Raw genomic sequence first — 24658 nt, 5'->3', positions numbered from 1 at the left:
TTTCCGCTCCCTCTGTGCCGCCTGAGAATCTGGACCACTATGTACCTCCTGTATCTAACTATTTATTATTTTATGATACCCAAAAGTGTGGTAGGTGTTTCCAGAAGACATAGTCCCTGCCCTGCCCTGAAGAACTTACAATTTGAGGCCTTGGTCCTGCAAGCTGAACCACCTGGGCCAAACATTGAAAACTATTGACTTCAATGATGTTCACAGCCATGAACCAGCTTGCTTGATCAGGGCCTACACTGTAGATGTGACACAGCAAGCAAGGCTGGAGTGGGGTGAGGAAAGATGGAGGATTACAGCAATACAGCAGGGTGGATACTCAGGACTGTCATGTGCACATTGTGGGCAATTCTGTTTAGTTACTTCTAAATCTAGACAGAAGTAGAGCTAGAAGTTAGTGACTATTATTGACTAATTATTGACTATTGACTATTATTGACTAATTTTTCATAGGCATCACATGTTTTCAGGAGGGAGATGAGTGAAGAGAACGGTAGAGTTTCAGCAAACCAGCACAGGCAGGGCAGCGTGAAAAAGGCAATGAGACACTTATGGGAGAAACAGATCAACAAGGCACCAAGGCTGTATCATGGGCAGAGCTAATGGGGTAGAAGTTGATGCAATGGGAGACCCAGCAACAAATCCTCTGCTGGTGTAAACTATTAATACACCAGCCATGACAATTTACACCAACTGAAGATCTGCCTGCAGGTTGGGTAAACGGGACGGAAGCAAGTGATGTAGGGTCTAGAAGGCAAGGACATTAAGTTTAAATGTGACGGAGGATCGGGAGCCAGGAGAGAGGGTAAACGATGGGGATGTCGTGGTCAGACTGACAGGCCAGGACAATCATGTTAGCAGCAGCTTTGTGGATAGGAGCAAAATTAGTAGGGGAGGTTTATGTTACTGTTCTTCATCCATCACCAGGATGTCTGAGCTCTGACTCCCAGTCATAAAAATCTTCTATTTGTGGAGAATAGGGCCAAGGAAAGAAAACAAAAAGACCATATGGACTAATCTCACTCTTTCCTCAACAATTTTGTGGATTACCTTCCCAACCCAAACTAATTAAATATAAAAATTTGGATATGATTATTAATTATTAAGGGGTATTGCAGTAGCAACTAGAAGCCCCAGTCAGGGACCATATCCACATTGTACTGACTGGCAAATACCATATGCTGTGAATCCGACTAGTGTGATTACTTATAAAACACTTGTAATCCATCTGCAGTACATGTCACGTGGCAGTTTCTTTATATAGGGTGAGGATGGCAGAGGGGGAGTCAGCAAAGAAAAATTTCACTTTAGAAGTTAGAAGCATTTACTTTCTTCCCACTGCTCTTCATCTATCTCCTCTCTTCCTTGGGTGTAATTTTCTTCTCTGCTAGATGTGGTGCTGAATATTAATGAAACAATACTTGGTTCAAGCCCAAAGGACGCTGTTCATATTTACAGGGGAGCATGTGAAGGGGACTGATAATTTTGGCAGATCCAATAACCCTACTAACTAAGGGATGTTTTTATGTTACTTGCAGCAGAAAGCTGATTCAAGCCATTGCCTAGAATTATCTGATAATGTCCCTGCTTAAAGAGCAAAGATATCCTGCATCCTCTCCCTGTTTATACACTGAACAGGTGACTAGGCTATGTTGTTTATATGATTTAATTCCCTTCTGCTAATGGTACGGCAGAACCTAATTCAACTTGTCAATTGCTTACACATCAGTATTATCTCCACGTACTGTATCAGTAGGATTAGATGCTTAACTACCATGATGTTGCTCACATGAGTAAAGCTAAACTGATCTTCAGATATAAAATCAGGAAGGAATTTTCTGCAGGGCATAGGGGAAAGAATGTCAGGGTTTCTACTGAATTTTCTTTATTAATATAATTATTATTAGCCTTCCTCTGCAGCTCTGAGTAGGGGATTGTTCACTAGGATCGAGGGGTGGAAGCATTTCCCACATGTTCAATTTCCTGCCTTAAGAAGGGGATGTGTATTGAAGGAATTCTCTTCACTCTGTTGTCTTTGATAATAAATATTTTGCTTTCTCCTGTTATAAACATAGCTGCAGTTCTAGTGCCCTCTGTTGTCCCACTTAATCAAAAATAGGAGCAGGGCAGCTGCCAAGAAAATGCATTGCATATATAGAAGAGTTCTGTGAAACCCCTGAAACAAGTGTTGCTGCAACTTGCCCAAGCTTTCAACAAACCCTCACTATTTCTGAAGGGCAGAACACCACATGTGAAAACATAGTTCAAGCTTAATAGAAAGCCTGTGTGAATTATTCTGTGTCCGGGTATTATCTTCCTAATCACAGGAAGCAAGCTGGGGAGATACATGGAGCAGTAGGTTAACAGCAGCTTTTCTTCTATCCCCTCTTCGACCATCACTGGAAACCTTTACTTAATACACAAAGGCCTGATCTTCACACACATCTTGCACAGGTATAACTATTTCAGTTAGGGGTGAGTTTTTTTAGCAATATAATTATTCAGAGAGTTTAAGGCCAGAAGGGTCTGCTAGATCATCTAATTTGACCTCATGTATATTCCAGGCAATTAAATTTCACCCAGCTATCCCTGTTTAAAGCCCAATAAATTGTGTTTGACTATAGCATATCTTATGTACATGTCACAAGTCTTACTCCATCACCCAGGCAGCATGGTCCTCATGGTGGAACCACCGCCATGGACACAGTTATACTGCTATAAAGATGCTTTATAATACTTATTCCCCTTCCCATACAGAAGTAGCTATACAGGAAAAAGTACCTTGATAAGCAGTATAACTCTTCCCACTCTTGGGGTGGAGGGTTGTACTGCTTTAACTATACTAGTTAAGGTCATGCAACTTTTTTGTGTAGACAAGCCCTGAGTCTTAAAAATGACCTGCAATGATTTTTGTTTTAAACATGGGCATGTGCCTTTCTGTGCTTCTTTATAAAGGGACCTGGAGGGTTGGTTACTACTGCTTGATCTCTTAGAAATATCATGAATATAAAGGCTTCCTTTTTTCCCAAATGTTAATCAGATATTGGAGTTAAGCGGGTGCTAACAGAAATACACGACCATCTGACTAAAACTTCTTTCCCTTTCTAGTGTGTAGCTTTCAGCCTCAGGGCTCTTGTGATGTCATCATTTCACTCGTGCTCCATTTATCATAGAATCTTCCAGCCTAGAAAGGACCTGAATTTCTAATGTAAAAGACAGACAGACAGATCAAAAAAAAGCTTAGTCCTCTTTATACACCCTAAAGAAGCCAAAAAAATCACAAGCCCAGTATTTTTCTTGTTTTGCAGGTCAACTTTAAAGCAAAGAACTAGCACTGTACCTTTATTTTATACCTCCCTCAAAGGTGTTTGCATAGAGCTGACTTAATATTCAAGTCTGATTGCAATGGAAATGACAATGACAGTCTCACTCTAGTTCCCACAATGGACCTTGAAGCTTGTGGGACTAAGAAGCAGCTGGGGAAGTACACTGAGTTGCCTCTTCTACAGAGAGGTCCTTTACCTCCACGACTACTCCCAGGCTCCTTTTGGACAGCATGGCTGTCATGGTGCATATGTAAATAAACCCCACTTCTGGCATACTGCTCCCTAGCCAAAGATCTCCCGTCACCCCAAAAACCCTCAGCAAAGGCAGAGGGGAAATGATGCCACAGATATGCCTGACACCCGTCTTCCACCAGGAGACACAGGACGAGATCCATTGATGGAAAGGACTATCCGTATGCTGATCCCAGGGGGATAAAATAAAATGAAATTGTAAGAATGATTTGCACTTATACAGCACTTTGCAGGAAAGGACCTCATAGTGATTTACAAACATTAATGAAATAAGCCTCCTGAAGCTCATATGAGGTAGATAGAATAAGCTTCCCCCATTTACAGATGGGGAATTAGAGGTACAGAAAGGTTAAGTGACTTGCCCAAGTTCACACAGCAGAGCAGTGTCAGAGCTGGGAATAGAACCCTGAGCTCCTTGCTCTCCCCACCTATGTTGCAATCTTTAAAATATACTGACATCTCCAAAATACAGCCACAGTTGTGATATACTACATTACTCTGTCAGGTGACCTAGCAGTGACACTGATTCCTCCAAATACACATTTGTCCTACTGTGATTCTTCCATTAGATTAATACTCTACCAAATTAAAAATAAAAACTATATTAACTATTAGGAGGAAAAAAGTAGCAGCTGGAGGCCCTAGCTCCTGAGATTGGGACTCAATTATGCTAGGTACTGTACAAGCACACAATAAGGGTCAGTCACTGCCTTGGAGCTTACACTCCAAATAGAAATGCTGGACAAAGGGTGCGTGTGTGTGTGCGTGCACAACTACATATATGTGTGTGTATATATATATATATATAGAGAGAGAGAGAGAGAGAGCACGCAATTGCACATGGGCAAGACAAGCAAGGCCAGGTTTAGGATAAACAAAATAAAAAACAAAACTAGGTAAATGGTCTTGATCCACCCAGTGGCTTCTGACTCAGCAGTGTTCAGCTTGGGAAGACCTCCAAGGAACTCAGCACAAAGAGCAACCATCTGGCATGTGCACAGCATCCTCCACAGTCCCACTGATGCAATGTGTGCAGTGCTGGATGTCCCAAGCATGGTCGGTGTTGGGACAGCGACCTGCACCACACCTGAAACTGTTAAGCTGGTTCCAGAGGCAGCACAGAAGCTCAAAGTCAGGTAGTCTTTCTATTGGCCTGCTGACGTGGGAGTTTTGGGTCGTGGCAGAGGCCCTCTGCCACAGTGAGCTGCTGTTTTATCTGCTGGAGGGAGAATGTGCAGCACTGTCCAGACAGGATTTCTGCTACGCAGCCAGTGGCAGGGTGCCTTTCACCTACTCCTGAACAGTGGCAAGCGTGGCATTTGCTGGACCTTAGTGATGAGTTTGTTGGCCGTTTCTGTTGCCAGATGTTAGGTGGAGGAATATTGGGCAGGGCTGGAACCCTTGTGAGTTTTGTTATGGGAGAAACTATGATTATCTCCATTTTAATAGTTGGGAGCAGTTGCACAGAGAGAATAAGCCATGTGCCCAAGATCACACAGGACATCTGGCAGAGCTGGGAATCTGGCACCAGAACACAAGGACGTTTGATCTACTCCATTGTGGCATATCTGAAAAGCAGGAGGGGTGGAGTTGTCACCACCTCCCACACTCCTTTGTGCCGGTTCTTAAATTGGCATTTTACATTTTATTTTTTTAGGGGGTGTCACAGGGGCTAGCTCTTGCAGGGGAGTCAGGGACCAGCCTACCTCAGACAGTCTCCTCTAGGGGAGCACAAGCCAGCTCAGACACACCTGGATTCTGGAAGTAATTAAATCCTGAGGTGGCTGGTTGGCAGTTAATTAGCCTGATAAAGGATTACCAGTGCCCAGCTGAGGCGGTTCCCAGAGACAAGAAGCTCTTGAGGGAAGGAGCTTATCAAAGGAAGGGGCCCGTAGTGTACTCTGAAGCCCCGCCCCACAACATGCTATAAAAAACTCCACAGCCCAGCTGCCAAGGTTCCTTCCCCACTCTGAACTCTAGGGTACAGATGTGGGGATCCACATGAAAGATGCCCTACACTTATTTTTACTAGATTAGGTGAAAAACTTCCCCAAGATACAAACTTTGCCTTGTCCTTGAACAGTACGCTGCCACCATCAAGTGTTTTAAACAAAGAACAGGGAAAGAGACCACTTGGAGACGTCTTCCCCCAAAATGGCCCCCCAAACCCTACACACACACCCTTTCCTGCGGAAGGCTTGATGAGAATCCTCACCAATTGGTACAGGTGAACACAGACCCAAACTCTTGGATCAGGTTCTTAAAGGAAGAATTTTAATGAAAGAAAAGGTAAAAGAATCACCTCTGTAAAATCAGGATGGTAAATACCTTACAGGGTAATCAGATTCCAAACATAGAGAATCCCTCTAGGCAAAACCTTAAGTTACAAAAAGACACAAAAACAGGAATATACATTCCCTCCAGCACAGCTTATTTTACAAACCATTAAACAAAAGAAAATCTAACGCATTTTCTAGCTAGATTACTTACTAACTTTACAGGAGTTGTAAGGCTGCATTCTTGATCTGTTCCCAGCAAAAGCATCACACAGACAGACAGACCCTTTGTTCCCCACCCCCCTCCAGATTTGAAAGTATCTTGTCCCCTCATTGGTCATTTTCGGTCAAGTGCCAGCGAGGTTATCTTAGCTTCTGAACCCTTTACAGGTGAAAGGGCTCTGCCTCTGGCCAGGAGGGATTTTATAGCACTGTGTACAGAAAGGTGGTTCCCCTTCCCTTTATATTTATGACATCAGCTGTGCCACAACAACTGGTTTTCTGCATATAAAAGCCAGGGCCAGTGTTGGGGGGAGCAAGTAGGGCAATTGCCTATGGCCCCATGCCACAGGGGGCCCTGTTAAGCTAAATTGTTCGGGCTCAGGCTTCAGCCCCACAGTGCTTGGGCTTTGGCTTTCTGCCCTGAGCCCCAGCGAGTCTAAAACCTGCCCTGCTTGGTGGACCCCTCATTCAGAGCCACTGCTCTGAGTGACAGAGAACTCCCAAACAGTGACAGGAAGCCTCACCTGTCAGAAACTAGATGCTGCCCCATAGAAGAGCAGCTGCTGACAGATCTCTGCCCAGCCTGGCTCCAGGGAAAGATGTTTTAATTGTAAGAGACCCTACTACAGGGAAAGGACCTGAACTGAGAGAACCTTGCTGAAGGGAAGTGATGGACCCAGATGAGAATGGATAAAGTGAGACTGACTCAGTCTCCCAGCTAAGGTGCTGGGGTAAAGGCTTTCTTTTCATTGGACCTTTAGTTAATAAGCTAGACCGTTCAGGAGTATTGTTCCTTATGTAAAAAATCTTAATTTATAGATGACATTGGGGGAAACTGAGGAAGCGAGCATCTGTAGCATCACACTTGGCCAGAATGGAGTGCTATAGGACAGATACACCGTGGGATGGGGGATGTTAAGGAACAAAGACTTTCCATCTTATGTAATAACTGCCTGGAGGGTGCCTGGTCCTTCTTTTCCCAAAGATTAAAATGTTCAACCAGAGAGCAAAGCTGGCAAGCTAGGAAGTTTAGCACTGTAAAATGATACTGCTTAATACCTCAGGCCATATTTCTGAGCAGGTATTGATCCTCAGCCAGAGATGCCAAGGTGCCATCAGCTCACAGCACGATAAATGACAGAACTAGGACATGGCAAATGGCACTTTTAAAGCCGTCAGCAGAGTGACAGCTTGGTGGATGCTTTGCATTAAAAACAGGGAGTCACGTGCTATATTCTTAGAGCAAGGGGTAATGCAAGGCAGATCCTTGTTAAAAGAGAAATGGTTTCCAAGATATAACCAAGTTTTTTCCCCAGCTAACTAAGGCTTTCTCCTCCTCTGCAGTTTGCTTTCAAAGCTCAGTTTTCTACTCACATTATTTCTGCTAACAGTGAAATGGGTTTTGATAACTTGAAGGAGTAAGCTTTTAATTTACTGGAATTCAGGGAAAACATCAGCTGCTGAACATAGTGGTGTTGCTGAGTCAGTAGGTAGCCCTCCCCTTCCCAAATCAGTGCAGTCTTTGTACCGCACTATGGTAGCAGTGGTCATTGTTGCTATCTTTGGGATAAAACCTAAGGTTCTGAACACTTATGCTTATTAAGATCTCCCTCCCCCCCAGAGTAATGGGTTTTAATCCTGGAATCTTGGCCAGATTCGAACTGGTTAGATTCTGGTGACCTAAATCCACCTTGGGTACAACATGCTTCGTGTTTTTAATTTTTTTTTTTTTTAACCTAAAAGTAACTAGAGGGGTTTTCTCTGCCTATTTGCCTGGAGACAAAGGCGTTAAGGTTTTTTTTTTTTTTGGATTTTTCTGTAGGCTGACAATCACTATCAGAGAATATAGGTAGCCTATTACAGCACAGCAAAATTTTACAAGCCAAGTTTTGTTTGTTTTATTTCTAACCCTCAGATGTAAAGTTAGTTAAAAACAGAGAGGTAAAGATGACAGACACCAAGGCACTACACAAATTGGAGTTAGCCAAACTGGAGGCAGTGAAAGAAGCTGAAAGAGCCCTAGAAGCTGCTCACAGGAGAGAAATGGAGGCAAAGGACAAAGAAAGGGAGGCAGCGAAAGAGGCAGAACACCACCAAGCGGCTGCTTACAGGAGAGCTATGGAGGCAAAGAAAAAAGATATGGAGGAGAAGGAAAGAGAGAGGAAGCATGTGGAGGAAGAGAAGGAAAAAGAGAGGAAGCATGAACTGGAGATGGAGAAGGCAAGGGCTCAGCAGAATATACCAACAAACCCTAGCAATCCTTCTCCAGGTACCACTTCCCATCCCAGAAAGTTCCCCACCTACAAGGCAGGTGATGATACTGAGGCCTTCTTAGAAAACTTTGAAAGGGCCTGCCTTGGGTACAGCATCTCTACAGACCAATACATGATAGAGCTGAGGCCGCAGCTCAGTGGACCCTTAGCTGAGGTGGCGGCTGAAATGCCTAACGCACAAATGAGCCAGTATGAACTGTTTAAAACCAAGGCGAGAGTCAGAATGGGGCTAACACCCGAGCATTCCCGTCGGCGATTCAGAGCCCTAAGGTGGAAACCATCATTAAACAGGTGCTCAGTTCCACCCAAGAAGTGGCTGCATTTTGTTACTGGGTGAAGGGATTCTGGTATTTGTAAAACACTTTAGGATATTTCAAGTCAGCATAAATATCATTATAAATTACTATAAAGATGTTATACTATAAGACTGTACTGGATCAACCCTATCTTCCACAGCTGAACTACAGTTTAAGCCACAGACTGCACAGAAAGCAGAGATATGTTCATGATTACAAAATAAAGTCACACCTGTGTCCATTAACTGAAGAGATGCTACAAATGCTCAAGCACTGTTAGAAACTAAAGGGTGATTAGGGAAGACCAGAACTACAGAACTGATTTTATACTCCGAATAGAAAATGCAAGTGATTGTGTATTTTAGGCTGACTTCAACAGTTCAAATACTCTTGCATAAATCTTGCTGAAATTATCCACAATAGAGGTTTCTTTTTTAAAGAGTCTTTAATGCAGTGTTAACACAATGTACACACGTAATTCTGTCTTCTTCCCCACCATTTAAAAAGTTACCTTTCTTTACATGATCAAAGACTGCATTTGGAGAACAGTGCACTGAAAAGACTTTCTTAAGAAAAGGTAAGCCACAGGAAGGGCACAAACCTGCCCCAATCCAGACTTGCCCAATAAAGGATATAGTTTTGCAATATAAATTCTCAGGTTTTATTAGTATAAAGATCAATCTCCTTTAAATGACATTTTGCTTAACATAATTTTGCAATGAAATATTCAGTTGGTGTTAGACATTCTTACAGCCAAACCGCAGTCAGGTAAAGCATTCTGATAGTTTGCATGCAGAGTAACCATACAGATTTGTATTGTATTTGACCAAGTACTCCTATTGGCCCACAGTGGGAATTGTCTTTATCATGATGTTAGGCACCAGTTCCCTAGCCCTCATACGTTGTCTATACTTTTTTTTTTTGGACTGCTCAAAATGGGAGTGGTTAATGAAAGATGTATTAGGAGAAATTTAAACTAACACTAACCCAACTTCTCAGAACAAAGTAGGGATAAATATTGACTGCTGAAACAAATGATATTTTGTACACTTAACATTTACCCATGCCATCAAATTTCCCCATCTTAAAAAAAAAAAAGTTATTTGATGTAAGAACAGTTGTGTACTCTCTGTATATTCAGGCAGCTGCATTTTCAGGCTTCCTATTGACCCATTCAGTCACAATTATGGATCATGGGGCTTTTCAATCATCTTCAGTCCAAGTCTCCCAACCATTAACAGACTGTTTAAAGGAAAACATTGTAAGTTCATTGAAATTAAAAAAAGTGCAGAGCAAACTTCCAAATACTCCCCACAAAAACATAAGTAGAAAACTGAAATTATCTGGTTTTAAAAAGATACATGGAATCTTATTTAAATATTTTATAATCCTAGAACACAGTAATTTAACCCCAATGTAATTAAATAGGAGTGACTCAAACATATGGAGTAAGATTAGAAACAGCATGTGGTGTAGTACCTGGCACCAGCAATTAATCCTGCAGGCATGACTTTTCCAGAGTTGTAAAATCTCATTCCCATAACTCCAGTCAGTGTTCCAGATGCAACTAAATGAAAGATCGGATGACCAGTCAGAACTATTTCAGAGGTATGTGTGCAAGAGAGACATGCTAACTCAGAGCGAGCAAAAAAGAAGTGATAAATAGATCAAGTGTGAAACACGATTAATTTCATAAAACAGAAAAATCAAGAAAACTGTAAATTTTTTTTTAAAACCCACTGTAAGGGGTAATATTTTAAACGCAGGTTTTACACACCTATCTGGTGTCCTTATAGTTCCCTTGGAAAAAGATGCATCTTTCATCAGAAATAAGTTATTCTAACCACAACTAAGGCATTGACTCCCTCCGAGTCTTTGGGCAAAACTTGTGCACCTCGGTTTCCCCAATGCGTGTGTGTGCGCACGCGCACGCATGTGTGAAACAGTGAGAATATATTTGTTCACCTATCTCTCAAAGGTTTCTGAGGATTAGTTAATTTGTGTTTGTAAAAGACTTTGAAGATTTAGCACGCTTCATATACCTTAAGTATTGTTAATTTATTTCAAGAACCTGCACTATCTTCCATTAGCTGAGCTAAGAGTGAGTATTATCCATCTTGATCAGTTATTCCTGGCACTGTCCCCATGCAAATTCATGGAGCTGCTAAAAATGAAGGGCCAAACCGCTGACTACTACACACCCCTCCAATGAAAAAGCTGAGTGATTAGAAAAATGTGCAGAGCTCATTCCTCAGCACAGAAGACATATGGAGGATGAAATCCTTAGCCCATTCATGGAGTAGCCAGCCCATAGCAACAACTGCAAAACATAAAAGTGAGCAGAATGGCAGACCCCTGTCACCACCTCCCTTTATGGGGGTTTGATTAGCGGATCCATCTGTGCACAAATCCACTGCTCAATCCTCTACAAATAATTTTAATGGGCCTATTTACTCAAGTTGGGGTTTGCAGGATGGATCCCTAGTTTGTATACAACTGTAGTCTAGGGTACTGATCAGAACTGGCATTTAACCTTGTCGCCTTTCACAAATATTTTGTTAAAACTGCCTTAAGTCCTAATGGACTGATCACCATAAATGTAATCAAACAAAAATTATATTTAGTGGCAATTAAGATATCTCCACTCAAGACCTTACAAACATGTATATATGTGAAGATGGGGAAACAATTTATGTTTTTATATCAGGGTGGGCAAACTACAGCCTGCAGCCAGCCCATCAACCTTTAAATACAGCCCTTGAGCTCTTGTGGGGGAGCGGGGTCAGGGGCTTGCCCTGCTCTGGTGATCCAGCTGGGCAGTGGGGTCGGGGGCTTGCTCCGCTCCATGCGTGCTCCGCGCGGCTCCCGGAAGCAGCAGCATGTCCCCACTCTGGCTCCTATGTGTAGGGTTAGCCAGGGGGCTCTGCATGCTGCCCCCGCCCAAAGCACTGGCTCTGCAGCTCCCATTGGCTGGGAACCATGACCAATGGAAGCTGCAGGAGCGGTGCCTGCAGACAGGGCAGCACGCAGAGTCGCCTGGTCATGCCTCCGCGTAGGAGCGGGAGATGGGGACATGTCGCTGCTTCTGGGAGCTGCTTGAGGTAAGAGCCACCCGCAGCCTGTGTCTCTGACCTCCTCCCACATCCCAACCTCCTGACCCAGCCTGGAGCCCCCTCCCGCACCCTGAACTCCTCATTTCTGGCCCCAACCCAGAGCCTGCACCCCCAGCCAGAGCTCTCACCTCATCCCGCACCCCAACTCCCAATTTTGTGAGCATCCATGGCCCGCTATGCAATTTCCATACCCAGATGTGGCCCTAAGGTCAAAAAGTTTACCCACCCCTATTTTATATCAACAGATCAGCACATCTGACTGTCACACATTCCATACATTTGGAAAGTTATTTTGCCTTAACACTGCTGACATTAAGGTTTTGTGTTACTGCAAGTTTAAACAAAGGTGGGGTATGTACTGCTTTGGGGCATCAGTTGGAGATGGAAGCAAAAGCCTTACGGAGCCCTGGAGTGCGTATCAACAGTGCTATAGGCAATATGAAGGTGAAAAGGAATACACAAGTCTTTCCCCATTACTTATTTCCATAGTTCTAAAGTTTGAGTGGGTGGAGTGCCACAACCTTAACTGCCATTAAATTAGTTTGTGTTTGCTAACTTCTTGGTTTTTTTTTTTTTAAACTACAGCTTGGGTGTATAATTCCCAAGAGTCAGTGAGAAAGGAAGTGGCACCTGCCTGGGAACCAGAGGAATAAATTGCACTGTTGAAGCAGTGTCTATATTGACCCTTATGATGAGTGCGAGAGGCTGTGATGTTCCCCAGTAAACTGAGTGCCTACCATTTTATCCCCATTTATAAATTATTAAAAAGTAAACAAAGAGCAACCCTCTAGATTTAGCAGTGAAAACATAACCTGTCAGCTGCAGGGAACCTCTGTGAAGTAGCAGTTGCAGCAGCAGGGTGTCATCCCTGCATTACAGCAGATATGCCTATTGTGCTCCCTCCTCCCAGCCAGTATAAAGCACATGGCTCAATGTAAGACACCAGCACATGTGACAACCGTCAGTTTGCCCAAGACCGGGGACTGAACCAATGACCTCTAGAGCTAAAAGACTGAACCAATGACCTCTAGAGCTAAAAGCATGCAATTTTACAGCTTGTTCTGAAGAGGTATGCCCTCAAGCTGAGAGTTGTCACAGAGGGACGTCCTCTGTGGATCAGACATAGAGGGTTACGCTTCACACACCCCCTGCCTCCATTGGATTACACAAACAAAATGTTGTGACAAGTGGCTGCAATACAAAACATGTATTTTGGGGATTCACACCATATTACAGATTGTAATTTTTAACCAAAAAACCCTGACCAAAAGTATTTTTTTCACTATGTGAATTGCATGCAACCATACACTCCCGCCTTCCAGAAGCAGCAGAGTTTGAACTCCTTGACCTTCAGGTCCCCTAACTTAGGCTCTTATTATTTGAGCTACAGGAGCACTTCCTTTCTAGACCAGTCACTGGAGGAGGACTTGACACACACTTCCAAGTGACTTACATTGTTTACTAGTCAGCAGTAGAACACCGATGATCAGAACCCCTGGCTCTGGGACAAGAATGTGGTTTACAGCTGTTAAGGACAAGATAACCCAAAATGGTTTTAGTCTCTCTGAAAGACAGTGTGGTGCAGAGGGGAAGATTAGGGTTTGTTATCTTAGACCTGAGGTCTGGATTTGTAGTGAACTTGCATAAACTATTAACTTATTTTAAAAGGAAAGGGGGCTGGGGGGGAAAAAGGGTGGTGTCAACAGCTCTTTCCTAACTGTCTTCTAGGTAGGAGTTCATGACTGTAGTCAATAATAGGGGTAGTGAATTGCAGAGGAATTTAAACAGCACGTAGAAGAGGTGAAAGCTGAACTCCCACCTGGTCTCCTCTTTCCTCTAGGCTACTGGCAGCATTTGATGAGGGTTTCTCTCTCACTATCTGGAAGTGATGACCATTCATACCCGCAGCAGATTTTTCTGCAAACTGAAATTTGGCAGGTTTGGCTTGGCATATGTTTTCCTTTAAGGCTAAAATGTCATACAATATTCTATAGACAAACACACCTGATGTACAGTATAACTGATATTCTAGGAATCAGTACATGAAGACAACGATGTGGCTAAAAGCCAGAGCCTGGAGTGATTTAAATTTATTGCCAAACGAGTACAAAGAAAAGTGAGACAGTCTAGCAGGGAGGGGTGGGGAAGACATACCAAAGGGGATAATTATTAAACTCTTATTATTCTCTCTATCAATTCATTTTTCATTAAACCATCATGAAAATTTCAAATAGTGCTCTAAGTTTATATTCAATGTATTGCTTTTTGTCATTTCAGTGAGAGTTCTACAAAATAAAGGTTTTAAATGCCCGGTTAAAACTGAACTTTGAAGCACAATCTTAGCTATGGTGTACCCTACTGCTGCACCATCATATCTACAGCCTTGAAGTGTTATTAACATAACAGTATGTTTGTTTTACATAGATATTTTAAAGTAGACTCACTCAGAGAAAGCCACACATTTTTTGGATTCTGAGACAGCTGGTAAGCACCCAGTCCAGCTAAGCTCCCGAAGAGAAGACCAGCAGCTAGAGATGGGACACTACCTTGAATAAATCAAACATACTGCACTTATTAGAAGATCAGACATAAACTTGGTCCATAAACCAAGCATTTAAACAAAACAATCATGTTCGTTCACTGTTATAAGGTAGACTAGAATTTAGATCAAATGTGAGAGGGATGTTAATATTTGAATAGGCTGGCTTTTATTAAGAAAGTCATGATACAGATCCTAACAAAGTACCAAATAACTCTAGATTAGTTGCAGGTAACATTACAGCATTTAGTTCTTTAACATGCAAATAAGTCATTGATAAATTACAAACAGAAAAAGAGTCACTAGAATAAAAGCATTAGACATGACTTTTGATGGGTAAAAGAATTTGTCCCCGTCCCCTCCCCCCGCCGCAAATGTTTCCAGAAGCTCGAGAGGTACTAGCGTGAAATAAAGGGATTAATTATGTTGGGTGGTACAGATCTCACATAGCAATGACCTGAGATTAGAAAAAGGAAATTTAAACTAGGTAGGTGTCATAAATATAAAGGGAAGGGTAAACCCCCTTGAAATCCCTCCTGGCCAGGGGAAAGCTCCTCTCACCTGTAAAGGGTTAAGAAGCTAAAGGTAACCTCGCTGGCACCTGACCAAAATGACCAATGAGGAGACAAGATACTTTCAAAAGCTGGGAGGAGGGAGAGAAACAAAGGGTCTGTGTCTGTCTATATGCTGGTTTCTGCCAGGGATAGACCAGGAATGGAGTCTTAGAACTTTTAGTAAGTAATCTAGCTAGGCATGTGTTAGATTATGATTTCTTTAAATGGCTGAGAAAAGAATTGTGCTGAATAGAATAACTATTTCTGTCTGTGTATCTTTTTTGTAACTTAAGGTTTTGCCTAGAGGGGTTCTCTATGTTTTGAATCTAATTACCCTGTAAGATATCTACCATCCTGATTTTACAGGGGGGATTTCTTTATTTCTATTTTTATTAAAAGTCTTCTTGTAAGAAACTGAATGCTTTTTCATTGTTCTCAGATCCAAGGGTCTGGGTCTGTAGTCACCTAGGCAAATTGGTGAGGCTTTTTACCAAACCTTGTCCAGGAAGTGGGGTGCAAGGTTTTGGGAAGTATTTTGGGGGGAAGGACACGTCCAAACAGCTCTTCCCCAGTAACCAGTATTAGTTTGGTGGTGGTAGCAGCGGTCAATCCAAGGACAACGGGTGGAATATTTTGTACCTTGGGGAAGTTTTGACCTAAGCTGGTAAAGATAAGCTTAGGAGGTTTTTCATGCAGGTCCCCACATCTGTACCCTAGAGTTCAGAGTGGGGGAGGAATCCTGACATGGATCACCCTTTACAGGTGAGAGGAGCTTTCCCCTGGCCAGGAGGGATTTCAAGGGGGTTTACCCTTCCCTTTATATTTATGACAGTAGGCAAGACGATTAGGCAACTTACGAAGAAGGGCTAGAAGGCACCAATAATAGAAGTATTCAAGGTTAAACACACAAAAGGCCCAAATCCAAAGCCATTGGAGACAATGGTAAAAATGATCCCCATGGACTTCAGTGGGCTTTAGATCTGGTCCTTAGTGCAAAAGGATAACCCTGCACTATTGACAGAAGATGCATGCTATTTCCAGTCCTATCCTCAGTGATTTGTAGATAACCTGTAAATGGAACTGACAAAATGTCATCACCTTTAATAAGTGATGAATGCCTTCATCAACCATGCTAAGAGCTGCATTCCACGCCTATTAATGGTGATAGCATTCCATCTGTTCCATTTGCAGGTCACCACTAAAATGGTCTGAAATTGTAAGGCTAGTATGATAAAAGTCTTTACTCAAAGTTTACCAGAACAATGAGCACTTAGTGCTGTAGGAAGCTGATCATTCTTCAGTCATTAATCGTCAGCTGCTCTATTGGTTCAGATCCCACATCTGGGATAAAGCAGGGGATGGAGGGAGAGGAGGTGCAGGACACTCATTTGTGTAAGGAAAAGACACGCACATTAGCAAGTGGCTACTCTAGTCCCATCCAGTTCAGCAGCGTAGCTACAGCTTTCTCCTTCAAATTGAGTAACTGATTTTCCTCAGAATGGCCACCGCATACCTGAATTTTGCCTCAATGATCAACAGTAATGAGATGCCCATGCCCACAGCTACTCACACATGGTACCCGCTTCCCCCCCCCCATATTCCATAACACAACTGGGCAGGGGATGGGAGGTGGGGAGGGGATTAGGTAGCGTGATTTCCCTGGCATGCCTGCAGATTGGTTTTGGAGCACCCCATTGAATACAACATAGGCAAGATATGTTTCAGTACTTATGTTGGAGCCAAACAAAACCTTAAGTTATTACAAACACACTTGGACATTCTGAAGATATGGTCAGGCAGGGTCTCCACCTATAAAAGATGAAGGAGATAATGCTCCCTAGATTTGCACTACAGTAATAGATTTGACATATGAACGTGATATCGCAAGATCATAAGGATCTCCACACAGGAATAGACAATAGAGGTAATTTACACTGAGAACATTTTTTAAAAAAGAAAAAAATTATTAAAGAGCCTACTCTGTCAGTAGTGACATCATTATATAAGGCATCTCTTTTTTGCAAGGATATCAGAATGGTCAGAGATCTGACTGGTTGAACATTTTCAGGTTTAAGTTAAAAATAGATAACTATAGAATAAAGTGAATATAATGATGGACAGAGCCATTTGCTCAGCTACTCTTCCTTTACTTTTAACATGCTTGTCCCGTACTTTTACTGGCACAGGCAGGTCTCAGTTATTAGCAGTCTCTCATACCAAGTCAAGTCACCTCACTTGCTTTTACTCCTCCCCTCAAAAAAATCATTCCTCTCAGATTGGGAGTCAGGAGTCTCAGATTGGGAGTCAGGAGACCTGGGTTCCATGCCTCGCTTGGCCAATGAATTACCACATGACCTTGGAAAAGTCACTTAAATTCTGGGTCTCAGTTTCCCTATCTGGAAACAAAGGATAATAATGCTTATCATTTTGTAAAGTGCTCTGAGAAACACTAATCAAAAGTTCAGTGCAAGTTCCAAATGTTGTCCATTACCTCCGTCCTGACTGGTCACCTACACTACAGGATGAAACAAGCTAGTGGGAGCACATTAACAAGCTCTCTGGAGCTCCAATTTATTCATATTTGTGGGCAAAACTCCTACTGAATTCAGGGATGTGGGAGCAGGCCAATGGGTAACAGCGAACTCCTCAGTCCACATTAAACATGGGTCTATCCTAAAATTGAGTGAGGGTTTCCATATGAATTGAGGCCTCCCATTGCAAGAATTTTAATAGCTGATGATCCACGGTTCTGTATGAAGGAATGAAAACCAAGAAAAGCAGAACTGGAAGCAGCAGATCAGGGAATGAAGTTCCAAGTGCAAATATATTCAATGCAGCTCTGCAAAGAAATATTGCTAAATAACTCTGACACAGCATAAACAAGTCACACTACTTACAGAAAGGTTAAAATGGAAAGCTGAGCTCCCTAAATACTTGCAGTTACTCTTCTAAATGTACCATTTTTAGAAGTGATAAGGGGACCACTTGTACTTGTACTTGTAGAGTACAAGATGGGTGTTGGTATCAAGTGTAAAAAACAAAATTAAAAACTACTAGCAATTAACCTTTTTATAGGTTATCTGAAAAATATATAAGTAGGTCATTGATATTCAAGACATCAGCTATAAAGCCTTTCTGAAGCAACCTTACAGCGATTCACCCAAAGAACATAAAGCCATCAGTAGACGACTAGTATGCCTGATTGTGAGTTTATCACAAAAAACCACCAACTTAAATTACAGCTGTCCACTCCCAACTACAGTGAAAGATCTGCATAAACCTTAAACTGTCAAAGTTAAGAACAGCATGAACATTTAGATAGCCTCTTTCTACAAGAAGTTACACTGTGCAGAAAACTTGATATTTTGCTTTTTATATGAGGGGGTGGGGGTGGTTCCATTTCCCAACATCTGATTCAATGATGCACCAGAGAGTTTGAGGCTTTATCAATACTATACCTGCTTTTGCGTAGCCAATTATTCCACCTGATGTAACCAATGCTGCATAGCCAAAGCCTATCCAGTCCAAACCCATTCTAGGAACATAACAAGGAAATCAGAGTTATATTAATTCTTTTCATTCCCTCCTTCCTTGAGGCAGCTTTTATGCAAATGTAAATTTATTTTTAAACTTACTTTAATGCTCTCAAAGGTATTAACTTGATAACACTTGAAACGGAAATCCTCTATTGATGTATATAGTTTTTGTATAATGACTAAAGGTTGGGCAACAGTAATGCAAACTTCCCTATACTGCTCTGTTTTTAGACAAGGTATTGGCAATCATTGAGAAACAAGAACAAACATGCACCACAAACTTAAAATCCTAAGAACATGAAAGCATATACCATGATATCAGTGTATCTGGATGCAAGTAAGCAGTAGAAACATCTCATATGAATGAACAGTTCTGGACTAAGTGAAAGGATATCACACACATTAAGTATAGAATATTAAAATAGATTTTAAATGGGTTTGATGAACACTGAACCTGAAGGCCAAGGAGAAGCAGCGTGTTAGGAAGGTGGTTCAGGGTCTAATGGCTTGAGACAGATGTACTGAAGCTGCTCCTTAACAGAGGCCATTTGTAATGTTTCTGTGTCAAACATCTTAGGCAATTCCCTATAATGACAACGTAAGGGGTAAGATTTCAGAGTAACAGCCGTGTTAGTCTATATTCGCAAAAAGAAAAGGAGGACTTGTGGCACCTTAGAGACTAACCAATTTATTTGAGTATAAGCTTTCGTGAGCTACAGCTCACGAAAGCTTATGCTCAAGTAAGTCTCTAAGGTGCCACAAGTCCTCCTTTTCTTTTTGCGTAAGGGATAACAAATCTCATGGTCCTGCAATAGCTCTAGCCCAGAACTTCCCTGAACAGGCAGAGAGACTGGGCCATGTTGCCATGATCAGATCTGGATCTGAACTTTCTCCAGGCTCAGGGGTGTCTGGATCTAGGTCTGGGTTCAGCCCAGTACACACACAGGTGCCAGCCACAAATCTGGATCCAAACCTCCCCACGGCCTGGGGAAACTCAGAGGCGGGGGCTGGTTCAGGCTCGTTTCTGTAAGAAGGGTTGACAGACCCCTGTGATCACCCCCAGAGGGATGCAGAGTGACTGCGGGAAAGCACTTTGCAAGACGCTAGCAAACAGAGAACAGGGCAGGGCGAGGAACCAGCCGTGACCAGAGGGGAACGTCACCATCTCCAGGGTCCCCAACCGCAACACACAGAAAACACCTCCTCCCCCCTCCAAACACGCCCCCGCAGCCCAGCCTCGCTCAGCCCCCACCCCACGGCCCGCGCACGGAGCCTCGCTCAGCCCCCTGCACAGCTCGGCTCAGCACCACGCGAGAAGTACCAAGCCAGGTACTTGCCCCTACCGCTCCCCCCCGCCCCCGGCAGCCCCAGGGCCGGGCGCGTGCCCTGCAGGCCGGCGGCACTGACCTGCCCTCCCCTGGAGCCCAGCTGCCGCGGGAACCTTCGCACCAGGGCCTGAGGCGCCCCGACCTTCCACCCCCGAACCTTCCCGGGGCGGGGCAGGGGACGGGCCAGCCAATCAGAGCCGCGCATCGCCCGGGCTTTCCCGCCGCCGCGGCCCAGGGGGCGGGCTGGCTTGGCTCCCTCCGCCTCGCGCAGCGGAGCGCCTCACCCTCCCAGGACTGGACTTACCACGGCGCCCAGCCCCCTCCCGCTCCCCCTCCCGCGGGGGCAGAAGCTCGGTGCTGCTGGCGCTGGGGCTCCGGCTGCAGCTGGGCAGCCAGGCTCCTCCCCCCAGCGTGCTCCGTTCCGCCCCTCCCTCTCTCCCTGCCGCCGATCAGCTGTTTGCCGGCAGGGGGAGGGGGAAGAGCAGAGCCTCAGCACGCTGGGGAGGGGGTGGCAACCTTGGGGAAGGGGCTGGAATCGCGGCATACCCCCCCTCCAGCCCCCTGTCCACCCTGACCCCTGCACCCCCTCACACACCCCCCAGCAACTTCTACACCCCCAGCCTCCCCATACCCTGACTTCTGCACCCCCCCACACATCCATCCTGAGCACCAAACAGTAGCTCCTGCACTCCCCACCCTTCCCACCTGCACCTGATAGGAGCCACCCCAGGTAAACTTTCCATCCCCAACCTTCTGCCCCCAACCCTGAGCCCCCTCCCTCACCCTAGCTCCTGGCCAGACCCCACACCCCAACATTTTTTTTTACAGTATTTGGAAAGATTATTAAGTGGTCTGTAGAGATCCTCAGCAATTTTTAAGAGGTCTATAGAAAAATAAGTTAGACTACAAGAACAATCAAGGTACCTCACTTTATTTTCATCTACTCGCTGTTACTGATAGGAGGAGGATGAAGGAAAAAAAGAATGAAAAACGGGTGCAGGGGGAGATAAGAGAGGAGTACTTGAGGCACGTTAGAGACTTAACAAATTTATTTGAGCATAAGCTTTCCTGAGCTACAGCTCACTTCATCAGATGTATACACTGGAAAATAGAGTGGGGAGATTTTATATACACGGAGAACATGAAACAATGGGTGTTACCATACACACTGTAACGAGAGTGATCAGGTTACAGTGTGTATGGTAACACCCATTGTTTCATGTTCTCTGTGTATATAAAATACCTGATCACTCTCGTTACAGTGTGTATGGTAACACCCATTGTTTCATGTTCTCTGTGTATATAAAATACCTGATCACTCTCGTTACAGTGTGTATGGTAACACCCATTGTTTCATGTTCTCCGTGTATATAAAATCTCCCCACTCTATTTTGCACTGCATGCATCCAATGAAGTGAGCTGTAGCTCACGAAAGCTTATGCTCAAATTAAATTTGTTAAGTCTCTAAGGTGCCACAAGTACTCCTTTTCTTTTTGCGAATACAGACTAACACGGCTGTTACTCTGAAACCTGAAATAAGAGAGAATGTTCTTTTTCTTGGCTGGGTCCCAAGGAGGGACAAACCAACCAACCACAATAGGTGCAGTTGTGATAAACAGATGATGGGCCATTGTGCCCAGTTCTTCTGATCTCCGCTCAGCATGTCTGTCTTATCAGAAGCTTCTCTCCTGGATTTGCTCAGTAAAACAGAAATAGGTCTTTACTATGGGTTTCATATAGACTGTACTTATTGTGATAAGAACATGCTATCAATGTACAGTGTGGGACATATGTTTCAGCTAAGAAGTGCTTACCTTGCAGAACTCTTTTTTTTTTAAACACATATATCTTCAGCCCTCACACTGGTTATTGCTGAATTACACTTGCTAAAAGTATCTGACAGCAGCATGTGGAAGAAAATGGTTGGTCTGTCACTGCATACACCTCTCAAAAAAAAAAGGCTTAATGGATTTTGGTGAAAGGTTTTTGTTGTTTTTTAAACGTCACCTCTGACCTAAAAACAAACATGAAAAACATTTCTTTTCAGCCCAAAAGGAGTTTGAGAATGTTATCAATAACTTTAATAATAAATAAAAAGAGAAACTGCAGTTGACAATAGGAGATTCATTTCAGACTTAACTAGGATAACTGCCACTGTAATGACTGCTGACTTATGGAAATTTTGTTGACTATCCAACTTTGGGCCTATAGTTAGCATAAAATGAATAATAGTTTATATACGCCTCTATAATTAGAGAGGTTAAAAAACTAGCGATGGGCCTAAGCAGAAACTCCAGATCCAAACCTCACCCACAAATTCTTAGGAAATTCATATCCAGACAATAACTTGATTACTGGGATCATATCTAGTAAACAGTATTATTCCACTGCAGTTCAGTCCTTATCAAAGTGTAACATATACATTTCAGATGTTATTGATTAGTAGTTTTTTTTCAATGTTTCTTCTGTCTAGTAATTAGCTGAAAGCCCAGTTACAGAAGATCCCTCTGGCCCTCATCAAATGCATTCACAAGTGTGGTAAATGCAACAGTTTCTTCCACTATAGTAAGTATGCAACACTGGTAAAAAGGACACATTTGCTGAAGAAAGTGTTTTGCACTAACATTTCCTGCCAACACCTTGTGTACTGTGAGGTAAAATATATCCCAAAGACATATGAAGGATACAGAAAAACAGGATAGGGTCTTAGCCAATAAACTCAAGTTTTTGATCCACAGTCTTAAACACGTATATGCTTAATTTTTTGGGTGGAGATTAATCTGCATATTTCCATATTGCAGTGTTTGTGAAAATTCATCCTACATATTTAAAAAACCAAAATTGCTATCTACTAGTCTACATGTATAAATGGCATCCATCACCTCAGCCCATAGACATATTAAATAGAAATAAAAATAGACATCTGAAAATACTATACAAAATATGGTTCTAAAAGAACCATACACAACTCTCAATATCTGCCATTAAAATGGCCTAGCAGTCAGTTAAAAGTTTGATTGGATATATTTCACACTGCACCCTCAAATGGATCAGGCTTATTTTATATAGGTAAAAGCTTTGTATAAAACCAGAAGCTTCTAAAAACTATTTTAGGCCTTAATGTATATTCAGAGTTATGCAAGTTTAAATAAAGGTGTGACTTTAAACTGTCCCTGTGAAGCTAAGCTAAATCAATATAAACCAGGTTTAAAAATCAAATTAACACAGAAAGGGTTTAGTTCAACTAAATAAGGGAAAAAGTTACAAAAGATTAACATAGATCCCTACTCCAAGAGCACATTGCCACCATAAAGTGAAAGATCCTAGCAGAGTCCAGATTATGTTTGTTTTGCTTTTGTGTCAGAGGACCCTTTAGTGCTCAGGCAGAGTCAGGCTGCTGTGCTAAAATACTTTACAGGTTTTATTTTATGTCCCCCCCAAGATACACTGCATTCCTTTTCCAGTGTGGCCCCATTCATTCTGTTGAGTTTTCCTACCCCTTCAATACTAATCTGGTCCTCTACATTCAGGTTAATCAAATTTTTATATAGAGTAGAGCAGGGGTTCTCAACCTTTTTCTTTCTGCGGCCCCCACCAACATGCTATAAAAACTCCACAGTCCACCCGTGCCACAATACCTGGTTTTCTGCATATAAAAGCCAGGGCTGGTGTTAGGGGGTAGCCACAGGCGCCCCAGCGAAGCTACATTGCTCAGGCTTCAGTTTCAGCCCCAGGTGGTGGGATTCAGAGCCCCAGGTTTTAGTCCCAAGCAATGGGGCTTCGGCTTTCTGCCCTGGACCCCAGCAAGTCTAACACTGGCCCTGCTTGGTGGTGCCCCAGAAACCTGCTCGCGGCCCCCAAGGGTCCCTGGACCCCTGGTTGAGAACCACTGGAGTAGAGAACATTTCTGCTTTAGTGCCTATTGTCAGCCATGATTCTTATTTTGACTGAACATTCTCTGCTCACTTTCCTTTAAAGATAGGTGGAATTATGCCCAGTACGAATACTTAGCACAATGGTATAATGGTTCATCAGGGAGACAACTTTACATACATAATAAATACTACTCTTTCTCTGTTTTACACAATAAATCTCAAAGCACAGACTTGATAAACTTTTTAGGGGAGAAAAGGAGAAGGAAAGAAATTAATGTAAGCTTTTCCAACTTAACTAATTTATATTACATTTCTATGAACATAAAGATTTAAAACATATAGGACATCTTAAAGTTGTTCTAGCCCACTTCCTATTAACACTGGCATTTCAACAGCCTGAGAGTAAATGTAAATACTTGTAAAATGCCTGCATAAAAGTTACAAAAGTGTTTGTTTCAATGAAAAAAAGAAGAGGAGTACTTGTGGCACCTATGCATCCGATAAAGTGAGCTGTAGCTCACAAAAGCTTATGCTCAAATAAATTTGTTAGTCTCTAAGATGCCACAAGTCCTCCTGTTCTTTTTGCGGATACAGACTAACACGGCTACTACTCTGAAACCCGTTTCAATCAAGTAAACCAACTCCTAGAAAAAAGAGGACATAAACAGAGTTGAATTTATGGACACAGGCCTTTTTAAAATTAAAGACTTGAAATAGTAGAAGGCAAAAAATATACAATTTGCTTTTTACACCCTCTTTTCATTGCTGTCTTACGGGTTAAACACAAGTTTTCTTTTTGTGAATATATGAAGGATATTTTTGGTAGTTCTATTTTTATGACATCATGGAGTATATATTAAGATTGTCTAAAGATAACCCTTAAAGTGATAAAGGCAGGCACATTTTTTTAGTAAAAAAATCCAGCCTAGTAGGTGTATTTAAAACACAGTTTTCCCTGAATTATATAAAAAACTGGTCCCTTCCAAAATTAAGTCCTCCTAGATACAAGTGTCTAAACACTGTGGAAGATCTTTATGGGCTGCGAGTCCTGTTGCAAAC

The 24658-nt window shown here is 42.7% G+C and overlaps 1 protein-coding gene across 1 annotated transcript; it reads right to left on the bottom strand.

The window, feature by feature from the left end:
• Nucleotides 1-9080: 9080 nt before the first annotated feature.
• On the bottom strand, nt 9081-19944 carry LOC311515730 (transmembrane protein 14C-like). Its single transcript, XM_084618998.1, is given in 6 exon segments — nt 9081-9896; nt 10134-10221; nt 14212-14313; nt 18319-18395; nt 19804-19844; nt 19846-19944. Coding segments are annotated over 6 exon segments (450 nt in total). The 5' UTR covers nt 19930-19944; the 3' UTR covers nt 9081-9838.
• Nucleotides 19945-24658: the final 4714 nt, after the last annotated feature.

Source organism: Lepidochelys olivacea (assembly GCF_965140295.1).
Source record: "Lepidochelys olivacea isolate rLepOli2 genome assembly, chromosome: 2".
Lineage (NCBI taxonomy): Eukaryota > Metazoa > Chordata > Testudines > Cheloniidae > Lepidochelys > Lepidochelys olivacea.
The sequence above is the reverse complement of the archived record's forward strand: the minus strand, read 5'-3'. Positions and strand labels throughout refer to the sequence as shown.